The 23,993-nt window shown below is 39.5% G+C and overlaps 1 protein-coding gene across 2 annotated transcripts in view; it reads right to left on the reverse strand.

Moving 5' to 3' along the window:
• Positions 1-8,257, reverse strand: part of PCNX2 (pecanex 2) — a 311,805-nt gene extending 303,548 nt beyond the window's left edge. The window contains exons 1-2 of one of the 2 annotated variants that reach the window (XM_025356816.1): positions 7,854-8,257; positions 6,547-7,033 (exon numbers count right to left, since the gene is read on the reverse strand). In XM_025356816.1, coding sequence (XP_025212601.1) covers positions 7,004-7,033; positions 7,854-8,006 — 183 coding nt within the window. In that variant the 5' untranslated portion in view covers positions 8,007-8,257 and the 3' untranslated portion in view covers positions 6,547-7,003. Of the gene's footprint in view, positions 1-6,546; positions 7,034-7,853 lie in introns of those variants that run through there. The other variant, XM_025356806.1, reaches the window with a different exon arrangement.
• Between the last annotated feature and the right edge of the window lie 15,736 nt (positions 8,258-23,993).

Here is a 23,993-nt window from a genome sequence, read left to right on the forward strand (position 1 = left end):
CCACTTAGAAACCTATGAGTCCCCTACCATTTGGGTGGGGGTAGAAGGCACAGTGGACTGCTGTCTGATTCCCTCCTAGAAAAGATGAAAGATCAGAGACTGGCTGGCTAGCTGCTCTGATGGCGGTATGAGCTTGGCCTGTCCTCCTAGAATGTGGTGGGGAAAAGAATATGTGGACATTGACATGGATTCTGTATGTGAGAATCTGTACAGATCGCTTTAGACAATGTGTGAACGGGCTATGGAGCAGAGGATACTGGAGCAGAAGAAAGCTGGAGGTGGACAGAGTAAGAAACCAGACAGGGCAAAGACACAGCAGCCCTCATCAAGACAAGCACCAGAGAGACAAGGCTGGCAAGGAGAACGGGGTCTCTGAGGGTGTGTGAAGGCAGCTCTCCAGAGAGTCAACTAGGGAACATGTGCCATGCTCTGAGAGCCCAAGGCCAGCTTACCACCATGACAGTCAACAAAGAATCGTCCTGCTCTCCAAAGCCAAGGACATCAGAAACATCGGTCAACGCATGAGGGAGGAGGAGAGCAGGAAAGACTGTGCCATTATCATGTCCCTTCCTACCTGGAAATGACTGGATGATGGAAGCTTTGGTTATGCCACGGAACTGCACATTCTGCAATCTAAATCAAGTCTGTATTTTGTTGCTTAAAGCCATCATAAAATGTGTATAAACTGTGATCGGAAGTCATGGGGCTTACCCATGTTTTTATCTGGGATATGGAAAAAAATTTGTGTCCAGGGCAAATTGAAAGGAACAGTGGAAGACAAATAAGAATGCTTTATGATTACACTCAGGATCCCTTACATTCAAACTTCCATTCACATGTGTATGAAATACCAGTGCAAGAAAACACAAGAGCCTGTGTATAGTGATTCCATCTCAAGTGGGAAACTAGAAATAAGTGTGAGAGGGAAGTTATATTTTTGTTATGTGTCCTTTTGTACATTTTTAGTGTTCGTATGTCTTCATGCAAATGCGCAAGGAATATATACCAATTGGTATGGTTTGGCTGTGTCCCCACCCAAATCTCATCTTAAACTGTAGCTCCCTTAATTCCCACATGTCATGGGAGGGACCCAATGGGAGGTAATTGAGCCATGAGGCAGGTCTTTCCTATTCTGTTCTCATGATAATGTATAAGTCACACGAGATCTGATGGTTTTATAAAGGGGAGCTCTCCTGCACAAGCTCTCTTGTCTACCACCATGTAAGACCTGACTTTGCTCCTCACTTGCCTTGTGCCATGACTGTGAGGCCTCCCTAGCCATGTGGAACTGTGAGACCATTAAACCTCTTTCCTTTATAAACTACTCAGTCTTGGGTATTTCTTCATAGCAGTATGAAAATGGACTAAAATGCCTACATTGTAAAATGACCTGTTAGAAGCGATATGGCTGAGTGGGTAAGAACTCCAATGCTTGGGCTTCAATCCTAGTCAGGCCGTGACAGTCATGTATTTGTAAGCATATTTACCTACCTCTTTTTGCTAGTTTCATTGACTGTAAAATGGGAATAATGATGGTGCCTCACTGGGGCACTGGGGAAGGTGAGATGATTTCTTTCTTGCAAAGCTCTTACAAAAGTGTCTGCCTCATATGTGTTCAGAAGTGTCGGCTGTGATTCTTACCTATTCCAATAATAGTAACATAATACAATTGTAAATGTTAAAAGAAGAAAATGCACCAGACAAAAAGTATGGAAATATCTGAATACCATTAAAAGTGAGTCCATTTTCTTCTTGCAGAGAGCATAGGAAGGACATTTAGAGAAGATGAAATAGCAATAAGATACTTAATGTTTAAAATTTACCATTTAGAAGACCAAATGATTAAAGCCAGAAAATAACAATCACCTAGTAAGTATTCTATACAAAAGAAGTTACACCAAGTGAATTAGATTGTTCAATTAAAACAAAAATAATAGGGTATTAAAGTATTAGACATTACCCTGGGGAAAAATGCCATATATCTGAGGAGTGAACCATTCAAAATACAACTAGTCACTAATGGGGGGAAATCTCAAGAAGCCTTAAGAAAGCTGGGAATGGGGCAGGAGACATAAGTTTAACTGCTAGAAAATTTGTTATGAACTTGTCATACCAGAATGGAAAGAAAAAACAAACACAGAAACACAACCTGGGGACATAGATCCTGCCCGCAGACATGCATGTGTCTAATGGCATACGATGAGGATAAATGGGATGAGTAACTGTGACTCAATAAAAGAACTGTCAATTTGAAAAGACTGGAGACGGCTGCCCCAGCAACAAATGAAGGGACTCCAGGAAAGCAGAACCCTCCACACAGGCAAGTCCTCTGCACACACCATCCACAGAGCCACCTGGAGAAGCAAAAATTGAGAGACAACTGCATGGTTTGGCATTCAGCCCAAATCTGGAGCGACTAAGTCTGTAGTTCTTCTGGAGGCTCAGGACCCAGGAAGCATGCCTTTTAAGCAACTCCATGCTCAGGCTCTTCACCTCAAATACAACTCTGCTTCAGGCAGGTGAGGGCAGCAGGCAGGAAGCCAGACATTCAGGTAAATTATGGAGATAGTGCAAAGGATCAGGCATCTCAATGCAAGAATAAATAAGGCCCCTAGAAGTGGAAGGACCAAATATCAAGGTTCTGGGAGTCAAAGGAAAGAAAGCACGGACTATGTGATTCATTAACAGAGAAAGCCTTTCTTTTGAGGAAATTGGATATAAATGCTAGGACTGACTAGAACAGAGGTAACCTTCTGGGAACGGCGACATGCCAAGCAGTTCAAGAGAATAACAACCACCAAGTGGAATGGGCCAAGCCTGCTATGCAAGGCTGTGCAGGTTGCATCCTGCACAAAGGTCTCCTGCTGACAGGATTAAATGGGCCAGGAAAGGCTGCCTCTTTGCAGAGGCTGCCTTTCCATAATTTACACAAAGTCATCTTATATGTTAAAAGTAGGAGAGGAAGTCTAGGTGAAGCATGGAGGGGGGCAGAGGGAAAGAAGGAAGGAAGGACGCGTGGTCAAAGAAATGCAAAACCTTAAATTCTATTCTCAAACCTCAACATTCAATTGCGCCTTCATTTCTTAGGCCTCAGGAAGCCTTGTTATGGGGGTGAGGGATGTGAAGGAGTAGAATAATCCAAGATGCCTAGTGCACGGGGCCCACAACCAGAGCTCCATGGTAACTTTCTTTAAAATGCAGTATATTTAAATTTCCATCAAACTGTCATTTATTATGCAAGGTGAAGTATTTAGGAAGAAATAGACTGATGTGTGCAGTTTACTTTGAAATGCAACAAGAAAATAAAGTAGAATAAGGGATCAATAGAAGGATGGACAAATGGACAGACAGGTGATAAAGCAAGTATAGTAAAATGTTCATGGAGTAAAATCAAAGTGCTGTGTATATGGCTGCACGCTGTAAAATTATTTCAGCTTTGTTGTATGTTTTAAACTTTTTATAGTAAAATCTTGGGAAAATATTGATTGAAAAAAGAGGAATGCAAGATCTAAGAAAAAATAATGACATACCAGAATGGGAAATGACTGTGGACTCTCATAGAAATGTCACCAATTAGCTGTAATAATAATTACAGTGTGTTGGGTGCTTACTATTTGCCTAGTACTATGCTAGCGCTTGACAGATAATCCTATTAATTATAATTACGGCAATTAGAAATGATGTAGGTCTTGTCAAAGAAGGTCTCTAAGATTAAATTTTAAAAAGCAGAACTGGGAACAGAACAAGTCTGGCTAAAGTTAAAGGAAAGGAAACAGAAAGCTCCAGCCATAAAACAAAAGACAGGCTTTCTGTCCACAAGCGCGGAAAGGGCTGCCCATCCAAACACATATGTCAGGCCTGGAAAATCAAGTCTAATATTGCCGTGCATGGGGTTTGGAAGGATGTGAAAGTTCCACCTCATTCTTCCCATCACTCAACTCTTCCTCTCCAGTGGAGCTGACCACAATGCCACTGGCATAATCATAATTCCACTGTAGGTGGCTCCACTGTTTCACAGACTTCAAAGTGTTCTTATATGTACTATGTCAGGCAGCATAGTGTCCTGGAAGGGCCAAAGACTTGGATGCTACAGAACCTCAGCTAAATGCAGAATTTTACCACTGACTATCTAGATGACTGTAGGCAAACAGCTGACTCTCCCTGGACCTCAGTTGCTAAACTTATAAAATGAAGGTGTTATCCGCATTCTACAGATGATAAAACTGAGGTCTGGAGAAGTAAGGTGACTTGCACAAGGCCACACAATTGATAAGAGGAAGAACGGGAACTGTGTCTTTTGACATGAGGCTTATGCTCTCAGAACTGACACAAGGCCAGAATCATGCCCATATGCCCCTACTGTAAAGAAAACTCAGCTCTGAATCTCCATTAATTATCATCTCAAAAGAATAAAGACAAAACACATGTAATAGTGACAATTTAAATATCTCTCAAGACAAATCATCTTTCAGCACGTCCAAAAGAAAAGGTTGATAATCAACCAAAGTAAAACTCTTTCCAAGTTATCCAAATTGACTTACTGTTTTCAGTTGTACATTTCCAAACATTTCTCACAAATATAATCATAGTTTACAAATGCTAATAAATCACTATTTTCCACATTATCACCCAGATCTAAGTACATTCTAGGGATTAGAAATTTGCCTCAATAATTAATAATAAAAATATTTAAAATACTCGAAGTATCTGTTAAATTAAAAAGTGGATCTTTTCAATAGTGAAATTTTCTTTCTTTCCTTTTTTTTTTTTTTGAGACAGAGTCATGCTCTGTTACCCAGTCTGGAGTGCAGTGGTGTGATTTTGGCTCACTGCAACCTCTGCCTCCAGGGTTCAAGCGATTCTCCTGCCCCAGCCTCCTGAGTCACTGGGATTGCAGGCATGCACCACCACGCCCAGCTAATTTTTTGTATTTTTAGTAAAGACAGAGTTTCACTATGTTGGCCAAGCTGGTCTTGTACTCCTAATCTCAAGGGATCCACCCACTTTGGCCTCCTAAAGTGCTGGGATTACAGGCATGAGCCACCATGCCCGACCAAAACTTTCTTTAAACCAAAATTGTAAAAAAAAAAAAAAAAAAAAAAGTTCACAGAACTTTGACTAAGCCCCTGTTGTCAGTAACTAGTCAAGTATCTTCTTGGAACAAATGACTGTAAATGAACAAATTGAAAAAGACATTAACAATCACAGACAACACTGAAGTGCAGACAAACATGTTTAAGCACCAAGACCTGAAGAACAAGCCTCCACTGGGGAAAAGGGCCTTTTATTTCAAGGGCACTTTCAGAAACCAGAAGACCAAAGCAAGAAAAAAATAACCTGTTGCGTTTTTAATAAGACAGGCTACATATTAAAAAGTAGCTGCACCCACATACCATTATTCTATAATAGTTAAAGGCATGCTGGCATAGAGATATAAAAATTTGGGCACATCTGTTTTATTTTTTAAAGCCTGATATAAAAGTAAAATTATTTATGTCTCAGATTTTACTTTCTAACATTTTGAGATTTAGCTGAAAATTGCATTTAAATATCATCAAAAAGCAAGTTAACGAAGGACAATTTCCTACTCACAAACGCAAGATCTAAATCAAGCTACTCAATAAAGCATAGTTAGGTAGAAATTAAGGGTTCTGACCATACGTAGACATCAAATCTTAAGTAGAGTTTTACAAAAATGAGCCCATATACATAGAAAAAAACGTCTGCAGGAACACAACATTAAATTCTAATGTGGTTGTTTCTGAGGAGTGGGATTATAAGCGGAATATATATCGCTTTCATTATCAGGAAATACTCAAAAAGCACAGTGAGGTAGACTATTTAATGCTAGTTGGAAAAGAAAGAGACACACAAGTTAATTGTATAGGAGATCAGTGTTACCAAATGCAGAGCACTCTGCTATGTACAAGGAAAAACCAAGATGAATAAACAACATAAAAACCCATGCCCTCAAAAAAGCTGATGATCTAGACATAGAAGTGAAATACACGTTCCTACAACTAAGTACCAGACAGAATTCGAAAAGTGCTATTAATGCTGATAGTCCAACTACAGAATGCTGTAAAACAAATAGTAAGTACAGAATGGTATAAGGGTAAGGAAGAAGAGAAATTAATTCTAGCTAAATGGAATCAGAAAACATAAGGATAGAGAGATTTTAGAAGCTGGGGAAGGAAAAAAAAAGGGGCATCTCTTACTGAGCACTCTGTGTGTGACAGGTACTAAGAGTACTTTCCATCTATTAATTCACTCAGTTCTCATATTCACCCTATAAGGGAGGTACTGTAATTATCCCTGCTTTACAAACAAGGAAGGCGAAGCTTGCTCAAGCTCATACTAGGTCTAGTAAGCAGGAGAACCAGGATTTCACACTGGTGAGGGCTGCGTTCCTCATGACTTTGCTATGCTGTCCCTCTAGGAAAAGGGAAAACACTGGGACCCATAGGCTAAAGAAAAATGAGTTAAGAAAAATGGTGCACAAAATCAGAAAGAATAAAGAAACTTGCATTTATTGAAGGGTTTCCAAGTAGTTTCCGTATTTAATGCTTTTTATATACAATTTTGATTATTTTTTCTGTGAAGTGGTGATTATGATGATCACATCTATTTTAATGATATGAACACTAAGTTTTAGAAAAGTTCAGTATCAGACCAAACAGCTAATAAGTAGCAAAACAGAACTGCAAACCCAAGTCTGAGCCCAATCTCAGGTCAAGGCAGACCTGTGGCTTTATATGTACTATCTCATTTAATCCCTAAAACAATCTGTAAATCTGGTACTCTTACCTTTTCTTATTTTACAGATAAGAAAATGAAAAATGAGACGGTAAATAACCTCCCCAAGGTCACAGAACTGGTAACCAGTAGACCCAAAATTTAACCCAGGCATCATGACTTCACACCCAGACTTCTGACCCTTTGGATACACTGCCGGAAAAAGAGTAAAGAAGAACCCAATCACAAATGTCAAACTCGGAATCCATCAGTCATGCAAACTCACTGACAATTTTTGCTGTAAAAAACCCATGACCTAATAATGTGTTAGGAATAAAGTCCTCCAACAGACATACCAAAATTAGATTCTTAGCATGTAAAGCTTAATAAGACGTGGAACACCTTACCTGTACAGCTTTTCAAAGGTAAACCATTGTTTTAATTACCTATAATCTACCTAAGAAGGTCATCTATGTAGTTTTTCAGCAAGCACTCACTTACCACAACCCCACTAAAATGTCAAGCCCCAACTAAACGTTGTAATACTTTGTCTAGCATAAAGTACATTGGATTTATCCATTATTATATCTTCCTACAAAATTCTATACATAGTGGTGTAGAAATTACAATGTGAGTAATTGATAATTGAACTTGCCTTCCCAAAGCAAAACAAGAAAGAAGGTGAGAGGGGAAAAAAGGGGCCAATAACTGAAATGAGTTTGCTTTTTACATTTCGTTTTGCCTCTTGGCTACAATCTACAGTATTTCACACCAAACATTATCCCAAGCTACCCAGCTCTGAGGCCTAGAGTTACCCACCTACAAAACAAGCTGCAAGCTCCCTGCCACAAGGAGAGTGACTCATCCTAACATCCGGCATCCATTCTTAACGAGTCCCCGAGCCCCCGCAGTCCTGTCTACTTTTCTTTTCCAGTGAATCCTCACAGCCCCCTTTCCCTGCACGTTCTCTGTCCCAAATTTCTGAAGCCCTTCCCCGTCCGTCTCTTAAGAATCTCTACGAACCTGAAACCCCGTGAGGCTGATGGCACGTCTGTGGTTCCTTTCTCCTCCTTCCCTCCATCCCCACAGCTCCCCGGGACCTGACCCTCCCCACTCACCAGGTGCAGGGCCAGGGGCAGCAGCAGCAGGAACAGCCACAGGTAGAGGTGGCAGCTGTTGGTGAACTTGCTCTGCTCCGGGTCGTGGTACCAGCCCCCGGTGAGCGCGGCCCACACGCCCTGCCGGAGCAGCTGCAGCACCTGGGACACCATGCCGGCTGCGTCCCGGGGCTGGTGCGCGCCCCGTTGCACCCTGCGCGCCCCGGCCGGCTCCCCGGGCTCCCTCAGGTCTAACACCCGGGCCCGCGGGCCGCGCCTCCGCCGTCGCCGCCGCCGTCGCCGCCGCCGCCTCCTTCCACCCCACGGCTGAAGCTGGAGCTGCTCTTCCGCCCGGACCCGCGAACCGCGGCGCCGGAGCCGGCTGCTGCCGCCGGGCAGGTGAGCGCCATGTCCGAGGGAGGAAGGATTTTCCCAGCGTGCTCAGAGGCGGCTGCTCAGAGGATGCTTCCGAGGCTCCTCCCAGCGCCCGCCCAGTCCCTCCTTAGCCTTCGCTGGGGGCCAGAAGGATTTCTGAGTCTCTCCAGCCTTTTCTTTCTCTCTTTCTTTCTCTCTCTCTTTTTCCTTCCTCCTTCCCTCCTTCCCTCTCTCTTTTTTCTCTCTCCTTCCTTCCGTCCTTCCTTCCTTTCTCTCTCTCTCTCTGTTTCTTTCTCCCTCTTTTTTTCCTTTTTTTTTTTTTTGCCTCTCCCCCCTTCCCTTCCCCTTCTCTCCCATCCTCCTATTAGGGGACATGCAAAGGTGTTCTCATGCAGAAGGCACAGACCAGGACACGTTCCTTGTCCTTGTCCTTTTTTACACCCAAATATTTACCTCATACAAGGTCCTGTCACTCAGCACTCAAAGTAATTTCTTCTCCTGAGCACTTCCTGCACGCCTTCGTTCTCCTTAATTAAGGGCTGACCCCAGACGTTCTATTAATCTAAGCTCTACCTAGTCCTCTGGCACTGATCTTCCGTCCTCCCTGACTTCCTCCTCCACTCCCTGTTGTCCAACTTGGTGGAGAAAGAAGATAACCACCTTCCTGATAAAATTTCAGGAGCTTCAGTTAGGCTCTTTAGTTTTTTATCTCTTTCCTAGAACATAATCCCAGGTATTTAACTGGCTATTTAGAACATTAATCTAAATCTCTCTATGCTGTTTAGATAGGAAGACCCACTGGACAAAAAATTAATAATCTTTAAGCTATTATATATTTTATCGTTTACAGTGGATACAGTTCAGATTCTCTTTTGAGAGTGGGTTTTGGAAAGGGAAGAGATAAAAGGGAGCTTGTCTTCCTTTGGGATGAGGAGCGGAAGCCCTGTGTGTGTGAGCTCGGGCCTTAGGGAGAGACAAAGATTAGAGGGCTCCATGATTCCCAACATGCCTTCCCTGCATCATCCTTACCTGGTCTGTCCCAACACATCACACTCCTCTGACTCGTGTGCCTGCCTGTGTCCTGGCCGTGTTCTGGTCTGCAGCAGCACTTGCTTGTGGGCGCCCTAGTCAGGCCCAGTAAAGGCACACCAGCCTTCCCAGGCTGAAACAAGGTAAGGACAGGCCCATCATGAGGAGAGGGCCCAGGACATGAAAGGCCACTGAGTTACAGCAAAAGCCTCACTATGGTGTGTCTGCCGTCAGCCATAACCACTCTTCCTTCTACTTTACATTCATCAGTAGGAATGAATCATCAAAATGGAATATGGCTTCTTTCTGTACTGGAAGAGTAATTTTCTTAAAGACACAGCTTGTAAACAGGCTTTTTTGTATATCTGCTCAAAATATTTATAACCTACCAGGTGTTGTATACATGTTTAATGGATTAATCTACCAATAAACTCCACACTAAAGGAGCGCTGTCATGTGCATGGATACAGGAGGAAAGGTCATGCAACAGTCTGTTTCTACATGGAGGTTGTGCCCTTGTTCACTTGTCCTGATTCATCAAATATTTACTGAACACCTTCTGGGTGCCAAGCATTTTGCAGAAGACTAAGAAAGCAAATGTAAGTCAAATATAGTCCCTACCATGAAGGAGTTAACAAACTACAAGAGGAGGAAGGAAAATAAAAGACTTCCAATAAAATGTGCTGCCTGTTATCATATTGTACAAATGGACACATTTCCAGATATATAGAAGCACTGGGGCACTGTGCAGTGCAGAAGACATGTACAAGTCTGTGAAGGAGGGGTGGTGTCAATGAGCACCAGGGAACTGGGTCTTAAAGCTAAATACTAGCTCTCTCCACAGGGAGTGGAGAAGGAAAAGTCAGGGAGGACAGAAGATCAGTGCCAGAGGACCAGGTAGAGCTTAGATTAATAGAACGTCTGGGGTCAGCCCTTAAGGAGAATGAAGGCGTGCAGGAAGTGCTCAGGAGAAGAAATTAATAAGTGTAAATAGTTCTCCAGGAACATGTATGTGTGGAAAGAGGAGCATGGCAATTTGGGGAAAATGTCAGGATAGTCCAACATGTCTGGAAGGTAGGGCTGGGAATGGGAGAAATGGAACAGTAGGAAACTTAATGAGATAAGCAAAGGTCAGTCTCTTGAGTCATACAAAGTTCTTCATATCTTATCCTAGGCAATGGACAAGAATTGGAAGGCTAAAGCGTGCATGTGACATGATCAATAGTACAGGGGCAAATGCTGAACACCTGAACCAGCAGGAAGGGACAAAATGTTGAGGGATCATATATGATCTTAAGGCTTAGAGATCAATTCAATGTGGAGACAAAGGGATAAGGAATGTTATGATTTTCCATTTTGGGTTGAGATGACTATACTGTAAAATTAATCCATTTATAAGATATAGGAAGGTTAGCAGCAAAAGATGACTGCAGTGAATTTGAGTTGCTTAGGGACTTTGCAAGCCATCGGGGAGAGAATGTTTCTGAAGCTTAGGAGAGGTTTTTGAAATAGAGATTTATACTTGAGAGAGATCAGCAGATAATCCCATAAAAGGGGATGATAATGTCCCAGAAAAGAATGTAGCCAAGAGGGCTGTGAATTACAAGGATTAAACACACAGGCAGGACAAAAAGAGGGAGGAAAGGAGGAGAATAAGGTGAATCTGATATTATCTGATAAATGGGGAAAGAACAATTCAAGAAGGAAGTAATTAATAGTGTCAAGTGCCACAGAAGAGGCCAAGTACAAAGGTTGTTATTAGGACACAGCCATTAGGAGTGACCTAATGTGACATAGCCCCAGCCATTCTGAGGATTGAAGATGATAAAGTGGGCAGGTGCCTAATTGTGTTGTATTACAAAAGATTGAATACGTAGTGAATGCAAAAGTAGAGGGAGGCAAAATCAGCTACTCCTTAGGGGAGCCTGGCCATGGAGGTGAGTGTGATCTAAATGCAGGTGCAATGGTCAAGAAAGTGTTTGTTTTGACTGAATGGCTTTTAATATTAAAAACTAAGTATGCTGGCCAGTCATGGTGGCTCATGCCTGTAATCCCGGCACTTTGAGAGGCCAAGGTGGGTGGATCACCTGAGGTCAGGAGTTCGAGACCAGCCTGGCCAACATGATGAAACACCATCTCTACTAAAAATACGAAAATGAGCCGGGGCGTGGTGGTGAGTGCCTGTAGTCCCACCTACTAGGGAGGCTGAGAATCACTTGAACCCGGGAGGTGGAGGTTGCAGTGAGCCAGGATCATGCCACTGCACTCCAGCCTGGGTGACAGAGCGAGACTCCATCTCAAAAAAAAAAAAAAAAGCAACAACAAACAAAACTAAGTATGCTTCTTCTTGACTACTCTGCTTTCCTGGCATCATTATGCTTTCACTATAATGCATATGTTGGAGACTCTAAAATCTTTATATTCAGCCCTAACCTTTTCCTGAATTTCAGATTTAAATCCAGTTGGGTACCCTTCTACCCATAGGCCCTCAACATATTCAAATGTGAACTCACTGGCTTCTCCCTTACTGTGATTCCTCCCATTGTGCCTTTTGTATTTTGATCTCAGCTGATGAAACCACAATCCACCTGGTCACTTAGAACCAGGAGGAAACCTAAATTCCTCGTCTTCTCATCCTCCTCTCTCTCACTACCATATCCAGTCAGTGACCAGGTCTTATCAATTTTATTTCCAAATGATGATCTACATATGTTTGCCCTATCCCTGTTGCCACGAATTCAAGTCAAATCCTCAGAATTTCTCCCTTGAACTATCAAAGTGGCTTCCTAACTAAATTTTGTATCTCCAACTAAACCTTCTATATCAATGAAGGGAAGAAAGGAGCAACTCTCTAGCTTTCAAGGCATACATAAGTTTACACAGGAAATAAGAAAACTGAAAAAGCAAACAAGGGATCATACAAAGCAGAATATGCACCTACCACTCCTAGGACTGGAAGAACAGTGGGAACAAGTAGTATTGTTAGAAGCCACAAGCCAGAGGTTGGTGGCAAGAGATAGATCCATGGCAGGGCAGTCTAGAAAGAGCTGGAGCCTTGAGGACTTGCAGCGGCCACAGAAAGGGAATGGTTTTGAGTGGGGAATATGATACCAAAGCAGATAAAGACATGACAGGAAATGAAAACTTGGCCATGTATTATCCTGCCTTAACAAAAGCAAAAATTCTTAAAAACATATTAGCAATCTGAGTCCTGCAACATATAAAAAGGATTACATACTATGACCAAGTAGAATTCATCCCAGGAATTCAAGGTTGGCTTAACATCCAAAAATCAATCATATATGTGAGGGTAGCCCTAATCTGTGTGATGGAGGGCACCACAAATACCTGCTACATTCTTGTACACCCTTTCTCAGAGCTACTGGAAAATATGCTTCATTAAAAGGAATGAATATACTAAGAAAGATAAAGCATGGGACCAAGGGAACAAGCTTTTTTTTTTTTTTTTCTTTTTTACAGAGTCTTGCTCCATCGCCCAAGCCAGAATGCAGAATGCAGAATGCAGTGGTATGATCTCAGCTCACTGCAACCTCTGTCTCCTGGGTTCAAGTGATTCTCATGCCTCAGCCTTCTGAGTAGCTGGGATTATAGGCATGCACCACCACCCCTGGCTAATTTATATATATATATTTTTTTCTGGTAGAGATGAGGTTTCACCATGTTGACCAGTCTGGTCTCAAACTCCTGACCTCAGATGATGCCCCTGCCTTGGCCTCCCAAAGTGTTGGGATTATAGTGAACCACTGCACCCAGCCAAGAACAAGTAACTGAAAAGAGAGAGAGAAAATTTAAAAACAATCTCCAGGACAACAGTTCACAAAACAGCAGGCCTAGAAAATAACCAAATCAGATGAAGCATTGAGATAAATTTTAAATGTAATATCTTTAATAATTTTAGGTCTAATTGATTTTTTTACTACTTTTATCTTTTTGATAAATATATTTTTTTCTAGGAATTTGTTCATTTGATCTAAGTATTCTACTTTATTGGTATAAAGTTTGTCATACTATCCTCTTGTGATTTAATAAAAATGTTTGTAAGATATGCAGTGGTTTGTGCCTTTTCATTCTTAAAATCAGTTATTTGTGCCATCTCATTCTTTCATGATTATTCATTAGGAATCTCTCATTTTATTTAGTCTTCTCAAAGAAAAAATTTCAACTTTTTCATCTTCTTTATCAAATGATTTTTTTTATTTTGTCAATTTATGTTCTTTATGTTTCTTTCTCTTGTACTGTGTCTCAGCCTTATTTGTTCTAATTTTTCTACCTTCTTGAGATGGATGCTTCACATGCGTTTTTTTGCTTCTTTCTCATATATATATACACACACAGTTAAATCTATACATTTTCCTCTAAGTATGACATTAGTTGCATTCTACAAATTTCAATATATTTTACTACATTCAGTTTAGAATATTTTCTAATTTCCATTAGGATTCCTTTGATCTATAGATTAATTGGAAATATATTGCTTCTAAGTATGTATAGACATATATGAGCACTTCCTAATAATCTATATCCTCATTTAATTCCAGAGAACATACTCTTAATAACTGTCAGACTTGATTTATGGCAAAGTATATGATTAGTTTTGTAAATGTGTGTGTCAGCTTAAAAAGAATGATTTTTCTGCATGCTAAAAGTCCAGTATTCTATAAATGTCCACTGGTTAAATCTGCTAATAATTTCTCAAATATTCTTCATCCTTACAGACTTTTTGTCTGCTTTTCTATCAGTTAGTGACAGAGGTGTCATTCTTTTTAAGATTTTCCAAATACAAATGCACACACAAATGAACCATATTATTTAACATAAATCAAGCCTCAATACATTTCAAATAATTAAAATTATTTAGAGTTCAGAGTATTTCCTACAGAACTAAGTAAGAAATCAAAGATCGTTATAAAATCATATGTAGTCCCAGCAGATCATTTGAGCTCAGGAGTTTGAGACTAGCCTGGGCAACATGGCGAAATCCTGTCTCTACAAAAAAAATACAAAAATTAGCTGGGTGTGGTGGCATGTGCCTGTAGTCCCACCTGCTTGCGGGGGCTGAGGTAGGAATATCCTTTGAGCAGAAGAGGTCAAGGCTTCAGTGAGCCGTGTTCACGCCACTGTACTCCAGCTTGGGCGACAAAGTGGGATCCTGTCTCAAAAAATCACATATGTACATATATATCTATAAAACCATATATACATATTATATATACACTATGTTAAATTAAAGTTTTATATCTTTCTGAAGAAATGAACCTTTTCTAATCATGCAGGATATCTCTAGGAATTTTTATAATTTAAATTCTATTCTGTCTGATATTAACGCAGTCACCCCAGGGTTCTTCTGGTTAGTGTCTATATGGTTATATCTTTTTGTATCATTTTACTTTTAACTTTTCTGTATCTTTATGTTCTATCTTTATGTTTGTTTCCTATAAGCAGCATATCATTGAGATATGGTTTTTATTTGATCTGATAATCTTTGACTTTAATTAGAATATTTAGTCTGTTACATTTCATGCAGTTGTAATAGTACTGGATTTAATCATATCATGATTTTCAGTTTGTCTTTTTTCAGTTTTTCTTTGCTTTCTCTTGGCTTCTTTTGAATGATCTATTTTTTATTATTCATTTTTACTTATATCAGCTTAAAAGTCATAAACTTGTAAAACTTGTTTAAAGGGGTCAGAAATATAAAGTGATGCATTTCCAATGGAGGTGGAATTATACAGTGGACAGGATGGTGTCAGCACATGGGGGACACATGTGAAGAAGTGACACAGAGGAGCATGAGCATGGGGTAGTATTATTTTGTGTAGGAGTTAGAGGTAAAGCAAAGATTATTTATAATGATGTGAGGATCTCACAGAACAGAACTGAAAGAAGGTGGAGGGGGCAGAGAAAAGGTAGGCTAATCCTCATTCAGTTAGCACAAAGAAGGGAAACACAGACAACAAAAAGACTATGTTAATGAAGAAATGCCTAATAGGTAGAATACTAAACCTTTACTCCAAGATAATTTGATATTTTCCCACATGTGTTTAACTCTACCCAGGAGTAAGCATAAAAAATAAAGTACATCTTTTGGCTCTTTTAAGCACATATTATAATTCAGACAGTGAAATGTGAAATAGAAAATGCCAGTTATTACGAGATGAATAAAGGGAGGGAAAGGAAGCAAAGGTGGGCAGAGGAGAAAGGATGAAAAAGAAAAAACAGAGTGGCTTTTACTCATTTGTAGCACTAGGCGGCACCAGAACCCTGCTCAGAATGTAGTAAAATAAAATACATTATTGGTATTGCAAAGCAAGGAAGGACTTTAAACAGGGCAAATTCAATATTGCAAAAAGCTTGTTCACCCAAATGACAGTTCTACTTTTCACCTAATTACATTTTGTGAAGATCACCTTCATATCTTGTATGGTCAGTGTCTATTGTATGTGTGTTTTGTGTGTGACTGTTATTTTTTTTTAGGTTATTTTTCCTTAATCTTCTACACAAATTAGTGTTCCTGAATAACAGAATAGAAATAATGGAATCTAAGGAATATTATGAGTTATAGTTGAAGAACTTTTTCAGAAACAAAAGAGGTCTTTAACTTACCTAAACATTAAACAGATGTATCATTCCCCATCCCCAAAATGACAAAAACAATGATAATAATAACACGAAGAAAGGTTCTAGGGCAATTGACTTCTGTATAGTAGAGGAAGTTTCTTTATGGTATAAACATATTTTGTGTATAGCTCCTTTATTCTCATATCTGTTTTAAAAGACAAATCATAAAGCAAGAATTACAAAACTATGTTGAAGGACTTATAATATATAAAGATACAATTTGTATAAAAAGAATAGCACAAAGGAAATGAGATAAAATAGAGTTATATTGTTAGTTTTTATGTAATATTGAAATGAAGCTAATATTAATCTGAATTAAATTGTTTTAATATGCTAATTGTAATCTCTAGGGCAATCACTAAAATATTAAATTTCATTTTATTTTTATTTTATTTATTCTTTTGAGACAGAGTCTCACTCCATCACCCAGGCTGGAATGAAGTGGTACAATTACAGCTCATGCAGCCTTGACCTCCCCGGCTGTAGTGATCCTTCCCCACTCAGCCTCCCAAGTAGCTGAGACTACAGGCATGTACTCCCACACCCAGTTAATTTTTAAAATTTTTATATTTTTTGTAGAGACAGGATTCCACTATGTTGCACAGACTGGTTTGAATCCCCTGGGCTCAAATGATCCACCCACCTTGGCCTCACAAAGTATGGGGATTATGGGCACGAGCCATTATTATGCCCAGCCTAGAAATTAAATTTTAAAATACAGTAAAGGAAACACAAAAGGAATGAACTAGAAAATATCCACTTAACAACAGAAGAGGCAGTGATGGAGGAAGAGAAAAAGAAAAACACACATGACATAAAAACAAGTATCCAAATGAGATATAAATTCACCTTATCAGCAATTATACTAAATGAAAATGGGTTAAACACTAAAATCAAAAGGTAAAGTTTGCCAGGATGAATTTAAAAACATGATCAAACGATATGATCAAATGCTAGAAAAGACATACTTTAGATTCAAGGATATAAACAGGTGGAAAGTAAAAGGGTAGAAGAAGTAAACCAAGAGAGTTAGAGTGTTTTGTGGGTGACTATTATTATTTATTTGTACTAATATCTGACAAAGTAGACTTTGAAACAAAAGTTTTTACTAAGAAAAAGAAAAGCATTTTATAATGATTAAAGGGTCAATTCATTAAGAAGATAAAATAGTTATAAACCTACATGTGCCCAACAACAGAACCTCAAAACGTAAAGAACAAAAACTGACAGAATTAAAGGGAGAAGTTAATAATCCAACAACAATAGTTGGAGACTTTAATATCTTGACTTTCAATAATGGATCAAACAACTAGGCAGAAGATTAACAAGGAAATAGAAATCTTGGGCAACAACATGTAGATATCCTGTACTGGTAGCATGGAGCACCATCTAAAATTTGGTTTGGATGTCAACACTAGTGACATCACACAAACAACACAAGGTTCTAAAAACGCTTATTACTCACTCAATGAATCTATCTGGGGAAAGCAGGGCACGTCTTTTAGCAAGTCTGAAAAAGCTCAACAGAGCACAGAAATATTTTTATTGGGTTGGGAAATATACATGTTAAGTGGCTGAATTGTATGGCATGTGAATTATACCTCAATAAAGCTGTATTCAAAAAACAAATAAACCAAAATATGTACTTGAAGGTATCTGACTCCTTCACATGATAGTGAAGAATTATTCAATTTAGATTTTAAGATTTGATTTTTCCCTTGTGTGTTTACCAGTTCTGAAGGGGCAATTTATTCTGAGAATGTTGTGATTAGGAAGGACACTCAGAGGGCTTCTGGAATATGAAAATATTCTGTATGTTTACCTGGCTCATGATTACAAGAGTATTTGCTTTATAAAAATTTATTAAGCTGTGTATATATGTTTTATGCATTTTTCTCCGCAAGTACTCTACCTTAAAATAAAATAGTGATTTTTAAAAAGATATATATTCTGGTAAAGTTACCAAAATTTGAAGATAAGGAATCTGTTGGGTAATCCGATAAAAAAATAGGTAAATAAATAAAGTTACCTATAAAAGGAAAGTGGTAGCTTGACCTCAAAATTTTCTTCAGATTTATATAATGTGAGAAGTTGATGAAATTATGGTTACAAAACCCTCTGTGAAAGATCAATGTACATTTTTGCTACTTGATATACTTTGGATATTTGTTCCTTCCAAATCTCATGTTGAAATCTGATCCCCATCTGTGCAGGTGGGCGTGGTGGGAGGTGTTTAGGTCCCGAACGCAGATCCCTCATGAATGGCTTGGTGCCATTCTCAGAGAGAGGGAGTTCTCACTCTTAGTTCCTGGGAGAACTGATTGTTGAAAATAACCCGGCACCTCCCTCCTCTCTCTGGTGCTCTCTCTCACCATGTGACACACCAGCTCCCGTTTGCTTTCTGTCGTGAGTGGAAGCAGCCTGAAGCCCTCCCCAGAAGCAGATGCTAGTGCCATGCTTCTTGTACAGCCAGCAGAACTGTGAGCCAAATAAACCACTTTTCTTTATAAATTACCCAGCCTCAGGTATTCCTTTACAGCAACACAAAAAGACTAAGGCACTGTTATTATGGTGGATCTAAAAATTTTTGTAAGAGATAGTGGTAGCTTCCATTGAATAATCTCTCTGTGCCTGGCACTATTATTAGCATTCCACATCTATTCGCTCTTTTAGTCCACAACACCACTCTCTGAGGAAGGTGCTATAATCATTCCCATTTTACAAGCAAGAAAACAAGCACAGAGAGGTTAAGTAAATTGTCTGTGTGCTAAGGGATCACGGCCAGTTTCAAACCTCAGCACAGTGAGTTCCAAGCCCACGCTCCAGAGCTGCATCTGAACCACTGCATTACCTCTAAGCAAAACAGTCATTTAAGCATGAAGGCCATGTAACGTGTAAGAATTCAGAAGACAACATTCGCACGAGTCTTCTTGGAAGGGGTTACCAAAGGATGAACTTCTGTTAACCAAGTAATGAATTGAGAAACTGACAAAAAACCAGATGTGAGCACTGAGTCCATTTAGTATAAATAAGACTAAAACAAAGGTACTGCTTATGATATAGAGCAAGACACAAATGATACCAAATCCGTACATGAAGAAATGATACAACTAACTAAAGCTATCAAAAGAAATGGGAGAAGAAGCTGGGCGTAATGGCTCATGCCTGTAATCCCAGCACTTTGGGAGGCCAAGAGGGGCGGATCATTTGAGGTCAGGAGTTCAAAACCAGCCTGGCCAACATGACAAAACCCTGTCTCTTCTAAAAATACAAAAAAAAATTAGCCAGGGCATAGTGGTGGATGCCTGCAATCCCAGCTACTTGGAAGGCTGAGTCAGGACAATTGCTTGAACCCAGGAGACGGAGGTTGCAGTGAGCCGAGATGGTGCCACTGCACTCCAGCCTAGGCGACAGAGCAAGACTCTGTTTCAAAAAAAAGAAAGAAAGAAAAAGAAATAGGAGAAGAGAGAAGGTAAGAAGCCCGAAGACATTTAATTCTGACACACCAAATAATAGATGTATAAAGATATTTAATGGTATAGGAGTAAATCCTAAGAAACATAAACTTACCAGATAAAGCTGAGTGGTAGAGGAGCAGAAGAAAAGAAAAAGAACTAAAAATAAACTATTTTTAACCCTGTTTATAGTAAGAAATCAATAGAGAACATCTAAAAAAGATTAAATTAACATGTTAAATTTAAAAAGATACCTCTAAAGCCAAAAACTATAATTCTTCCAAATTTTCAGAAGCTGCATAAAACAAAATAGTAAAAAAACACAAACTACATAGTGAAAGATTGTTTTTAAAGTAAAAGAAACAAATGAAACACAAAATGTGATAAAAAAAAATGGCACAAAATATGTTGGTAATATCGATAAGTGTAAATGGCTTTAACTTACCTATTAAAGGAAAAAAGGAATCCAAATGAATCTTAGAGAAAATCCAAGAATTGGTTGTTTATAGGAGATACACCTATGAAAGAGTGTCTCAGACAAACTGAAAGTAATAAAAATAGGCAAAAGCTCCTCAGACAAACGGGGAACAAATGGTAGGTGGGTGTGTGATAAGGGAAGCTCAAAATCTTATCAAATAAAATTAATGAAATCAAATTATTAAATGAGACAATCTTCATAAAGAAAGAAATTCACAATACAAAATTTGAAGTTATGTATATCCATGATCAAAAGAAAATAGCACCAACATTTATCAGTTAAAATATTTGGAATATGTCCAGGTGCAGTGGCTCATGCCTATAATCCCATCGCTTTGGTAGGCCAAGGCAGGTGGATCATTTGAGGTCAGGAGTTCAAGACCAGCCTGATCAACATGGTGAAACCCCATCTATACTAAGATACAAAAATTAGCCGGGTGTGGTGGCAGGCTTCTATAATCTCAGCTACTCTGGAGGCTAAGGCAGGAGAATCCCTTGAACCCAGGAGGCAAAGGATGCAGTGAGCCAAGATCATGCCACTGTATTCCAGCCTGGGCAACAGAGTGACACTCCTTCAAAATAATAATAATAATAATAATAAAATTTAAAAATATATATATAACTTAATTTGGCTGAGCGCAGTGGCTCACACCTGTAATCCTGGCACTTTGGGAGGCTGAGGTGGGTGGATCCCCTGAGGTCAGGAGTTCAAGACCAGCCTGGCCAACATGATGAAATCCCATTTCTATTAAAAATACAAAAAGTAGCCAGGCATGGTGGAGGGCACCTGTAGTCCCAGCTACTCAGGAGGCTGAGTTGTGAGAATCGCTTGGGCCTGGGAGGCAGCGGTTGCAGTGAGCTGAGATTGCACCACTGTACTCCAGCCTAGGCGACAGACTGAGACTCCATCTCAAAATTTTTAAAAGAGTAAAAATAATAAGCATTTTTGGAATAAATAAGAAACAACCTAAAGAAGGATTCAATTCTCCTTTTTCTGCCCATTACACATCAAATAAATAATAAAGTTATTAATAATTCCTGAATAACATAATTGATATGTGTATGTCAACTATGAACTCCATTTATATAGAATGTACCATCATTTCAAACATTCTCAGAGCACTCACAGAATCTGAGTCTATATTCATAAAAGAAAATCTCAACGAACTCACAAGAGGAAAAACAATACAAATAGTATTTTCTGATCATAATTTAATAAAATTAGAGGCTAATAGCCAACTAGGAAAGAAACCAATATCTATCATCCAGAATTTTTAAAAATTTTTGCTCAAAACCTGTTGGTTCAAAAAATAAGTAAAGATCAAAATAATGAAATATCTAACGTATCTTATTGAAAACTGATAGTATATCAGTACCAATAGGATCCAAAAAGGGAAAAAATATTAGCTCTCAAAGGAAAATATACAGACCCAAATAATTATGCTATCAAAAATATGTAGAGGAGACCACTGGTTGTCTACCAGAAACCACTGTCCCCTTCTTGAAGAATAATGCACACCACATTTCCCAGAACATCTTTTGGGGAGTTGCAGCCACGCAACTGAGTTCTGGAACAGTAGTGGGAGAGACGTCTGTATCCTGTCAGGCCCAGCACATTCAGCTTCCCAGATGTTCTTCCAGGTCCTTCTGCTGGCTGGGTGCTCGTGACAGTAAAGTTGCTATGAAGTGTCTCTGTCCATGTGTATTGCTGTAAAGGAATACCTGAGGCTGGGTCGTTTATAAAGAAAAGAGGTTTATTCGGCTCACGATTCTGCAGGCTGAACAAGAAGCATGGCATCCGTATTTGCTTCTGGTGAGGGCCTCAGGCAGCTTCCACTCATGGTGGAAGGCAAAAGGGAGTTGGTGTGTGCAGGTCACATGGCAGGAGAGAAGGCAAAAGAGAGAGGAGGGAGATCCCCAGCTCTTTTTAATCAGCTCTTCTAGAAACTAATACAGTGAGAACTCACTCATTACCACAAGGAGGGCACCAGGCTGTTCACCATGGATCTGCCCTTATGACCCAAATACCTCTGACATTGGGATCAACTTTCTTTTTTTTTTTTTGAGATGGAGTCTCGCTCTGTCGCCCAGGCTGGAGTGCAGTGGCGTGATCTCGGCTCACTGCAAGCTCCGCCTCCCGGGTTCCCGCCATTCTCCTGCCTCAGCCTCCAAGTAGCTGGGACTACAGGCGCGCACCACCACGTCCGGCTAATTTTTTGTATTTTCAGTAGAGACAGCGTTTCACCGTGTTAGCCAGGATGGTCTCGTCTCCTGAGCTCGTGATCTGCCTGCCTCGGCCTCCCAAAGTGCTGGGATTACAGGTGTGAGCCACCACGCCCGGCGGGATCAACTTTCAAAATGAGACTTGGTGAAGCCAAACACACATATCCAAACCATAGCAGGAAGCCACAAGTTATGTTCAGCCTGGGTCTCTGACTATGAGGAGGACATCCACATGGCTGAACTGAGTTCCTGCCCAGGTGTTCTAATAAGCCAGATAACATTTTTTATTGTGTTAAGCAACTAAATTGTAGGGATTTGTTTGTTACCATAGTATTACCTACCATACCGAACACAGGAGCTATTACCTGGAAATAGTGTACTAATATAATAAAACCTAAAAGAGCCAACATTGCCTGAGCAGTTGTTTAACAACTGAGGAACAAGGAGGCATGGCAGCCTGCCTGGAAAGATGGAGACCCAAGTTATGAGGTGATCAAAGACTTTGCAAAACTCACCTTTAGGAATTTGGAGGACTTACCAACTACCAGCAAACCCATGGCTCCAGAGGTGGAAAAAAAAATGTTTGTTTATATGTGTTGCCAGTTCTTGGCTCCATTTTGCAAATTATAAGAAGAAAGAATTCAAGTTTCAAAGCAGAACACCAAAGCCTTGAATAACTTCAGCATAGAAAAACTGAGTAATAGGCACAAATATCTGCTTCTTACATGGAAATAAATTGCAATAGAAATAAATTAATTTTTACTGCATTAAGTCACCAAAATTTGGGGGATCCATTTGTTACTGCAGCTTAGCCTATCCTAATTAATACAAGAAACAATAAAAATAAACAAATTAGACATTGAAAGCAAGAATTAAGAAAAATAATAACAATTAACCCAGGGAAGGCAGATGGAATGTACGGATAACTATAATTGCAACAGAAAATACAAAAATAAATAGAACTGAAAAATAATTACAGCCGGGTGTGGTGGCTCATGCCTGTAATCCCAGCACTTTGGGAGGCCGAAGTAGGTGGATCACCTGAGGTCAGGACTTCGAGACTAGCCTGGCCAACATGGCAAAACCCCGTCTCTACTACATATACAAAAATTAGCCAGGTGTGGTGGCGGGCACCTGTAGTCCCAGCTACTCGGGAGGCTGAGGCAGGGAGAATAGATTGAACCTAGGAGGTGGAGGTTGCAGTGAGCTGAGACTGCACCACTGTACTCTAGCCTGGGCTACAGAGCAAGACTCTGTCTCAAAATAATAATAATAGTAATAATAATAGTAATTACAAAGCTGGTGGGGGGTGGGCACAGGAAACAATAACATAGATAAATTAATAGCCAACCTAAGCAGAAACAAAGGGTAAAGGACAAATAGGCACAAAGGAAATGAAAAGGAGAAAACAAATAGAAAAAGAAGAAATTAAAAAATCTTAAGAGAATAGTTTGCTCTTGAGTAGTCAAATAAACGTAGAACCTAGGTATAAATTGGATAATCATCTAGAAAAATATAAATTGTGAAATCATGCCCCAGAAGATACTGAAAATCTTTATGTATTGAAATAAGAGAAAAATGATTTGTAGAAGAAATAGAGAATATTATTACAAAACTATAATTTCAAGAAGCACCAGGCCCAAGTTATTTCACAGCAGATTTTTATATCAGCTTTATGAAATAGGTAATTCCAATGTAACTTAAGCTATTTCAGAACACTAAACAAGAGGAAAAATCCTTCTAAATTCTCTGTATGAAGGTAGCATAATACATTCCAAAAATTCAATAAAAATCCATAAATACACTCAATCCCAATTATGAATGATGATGTAAAAATCCAAATTAGGTATTAGAAACAAATGTAGCAACACATAAAAACCCGAAGAGGGTTCATCCCTGGAGTACAAGGATGGTCAAAACATAAAGGATGCCTAGTAAAATAGGGAAATTTTGGATGTCCATT

This window comes from Theropithecus gelada, chromosome 1 (genome assembly GCF_003255815.1).
Source record: "Theropithecus gelada isolate Dixy chromosome 1, Tgel_1.0, whole genome shotgun sequence".
NCBI classification, from domain to species: Eukaryota; Metazoa; Chordata; class Mammalia; order Primates; family Cercopithecidae; genus Theropithecus; species Theropithecus gelada.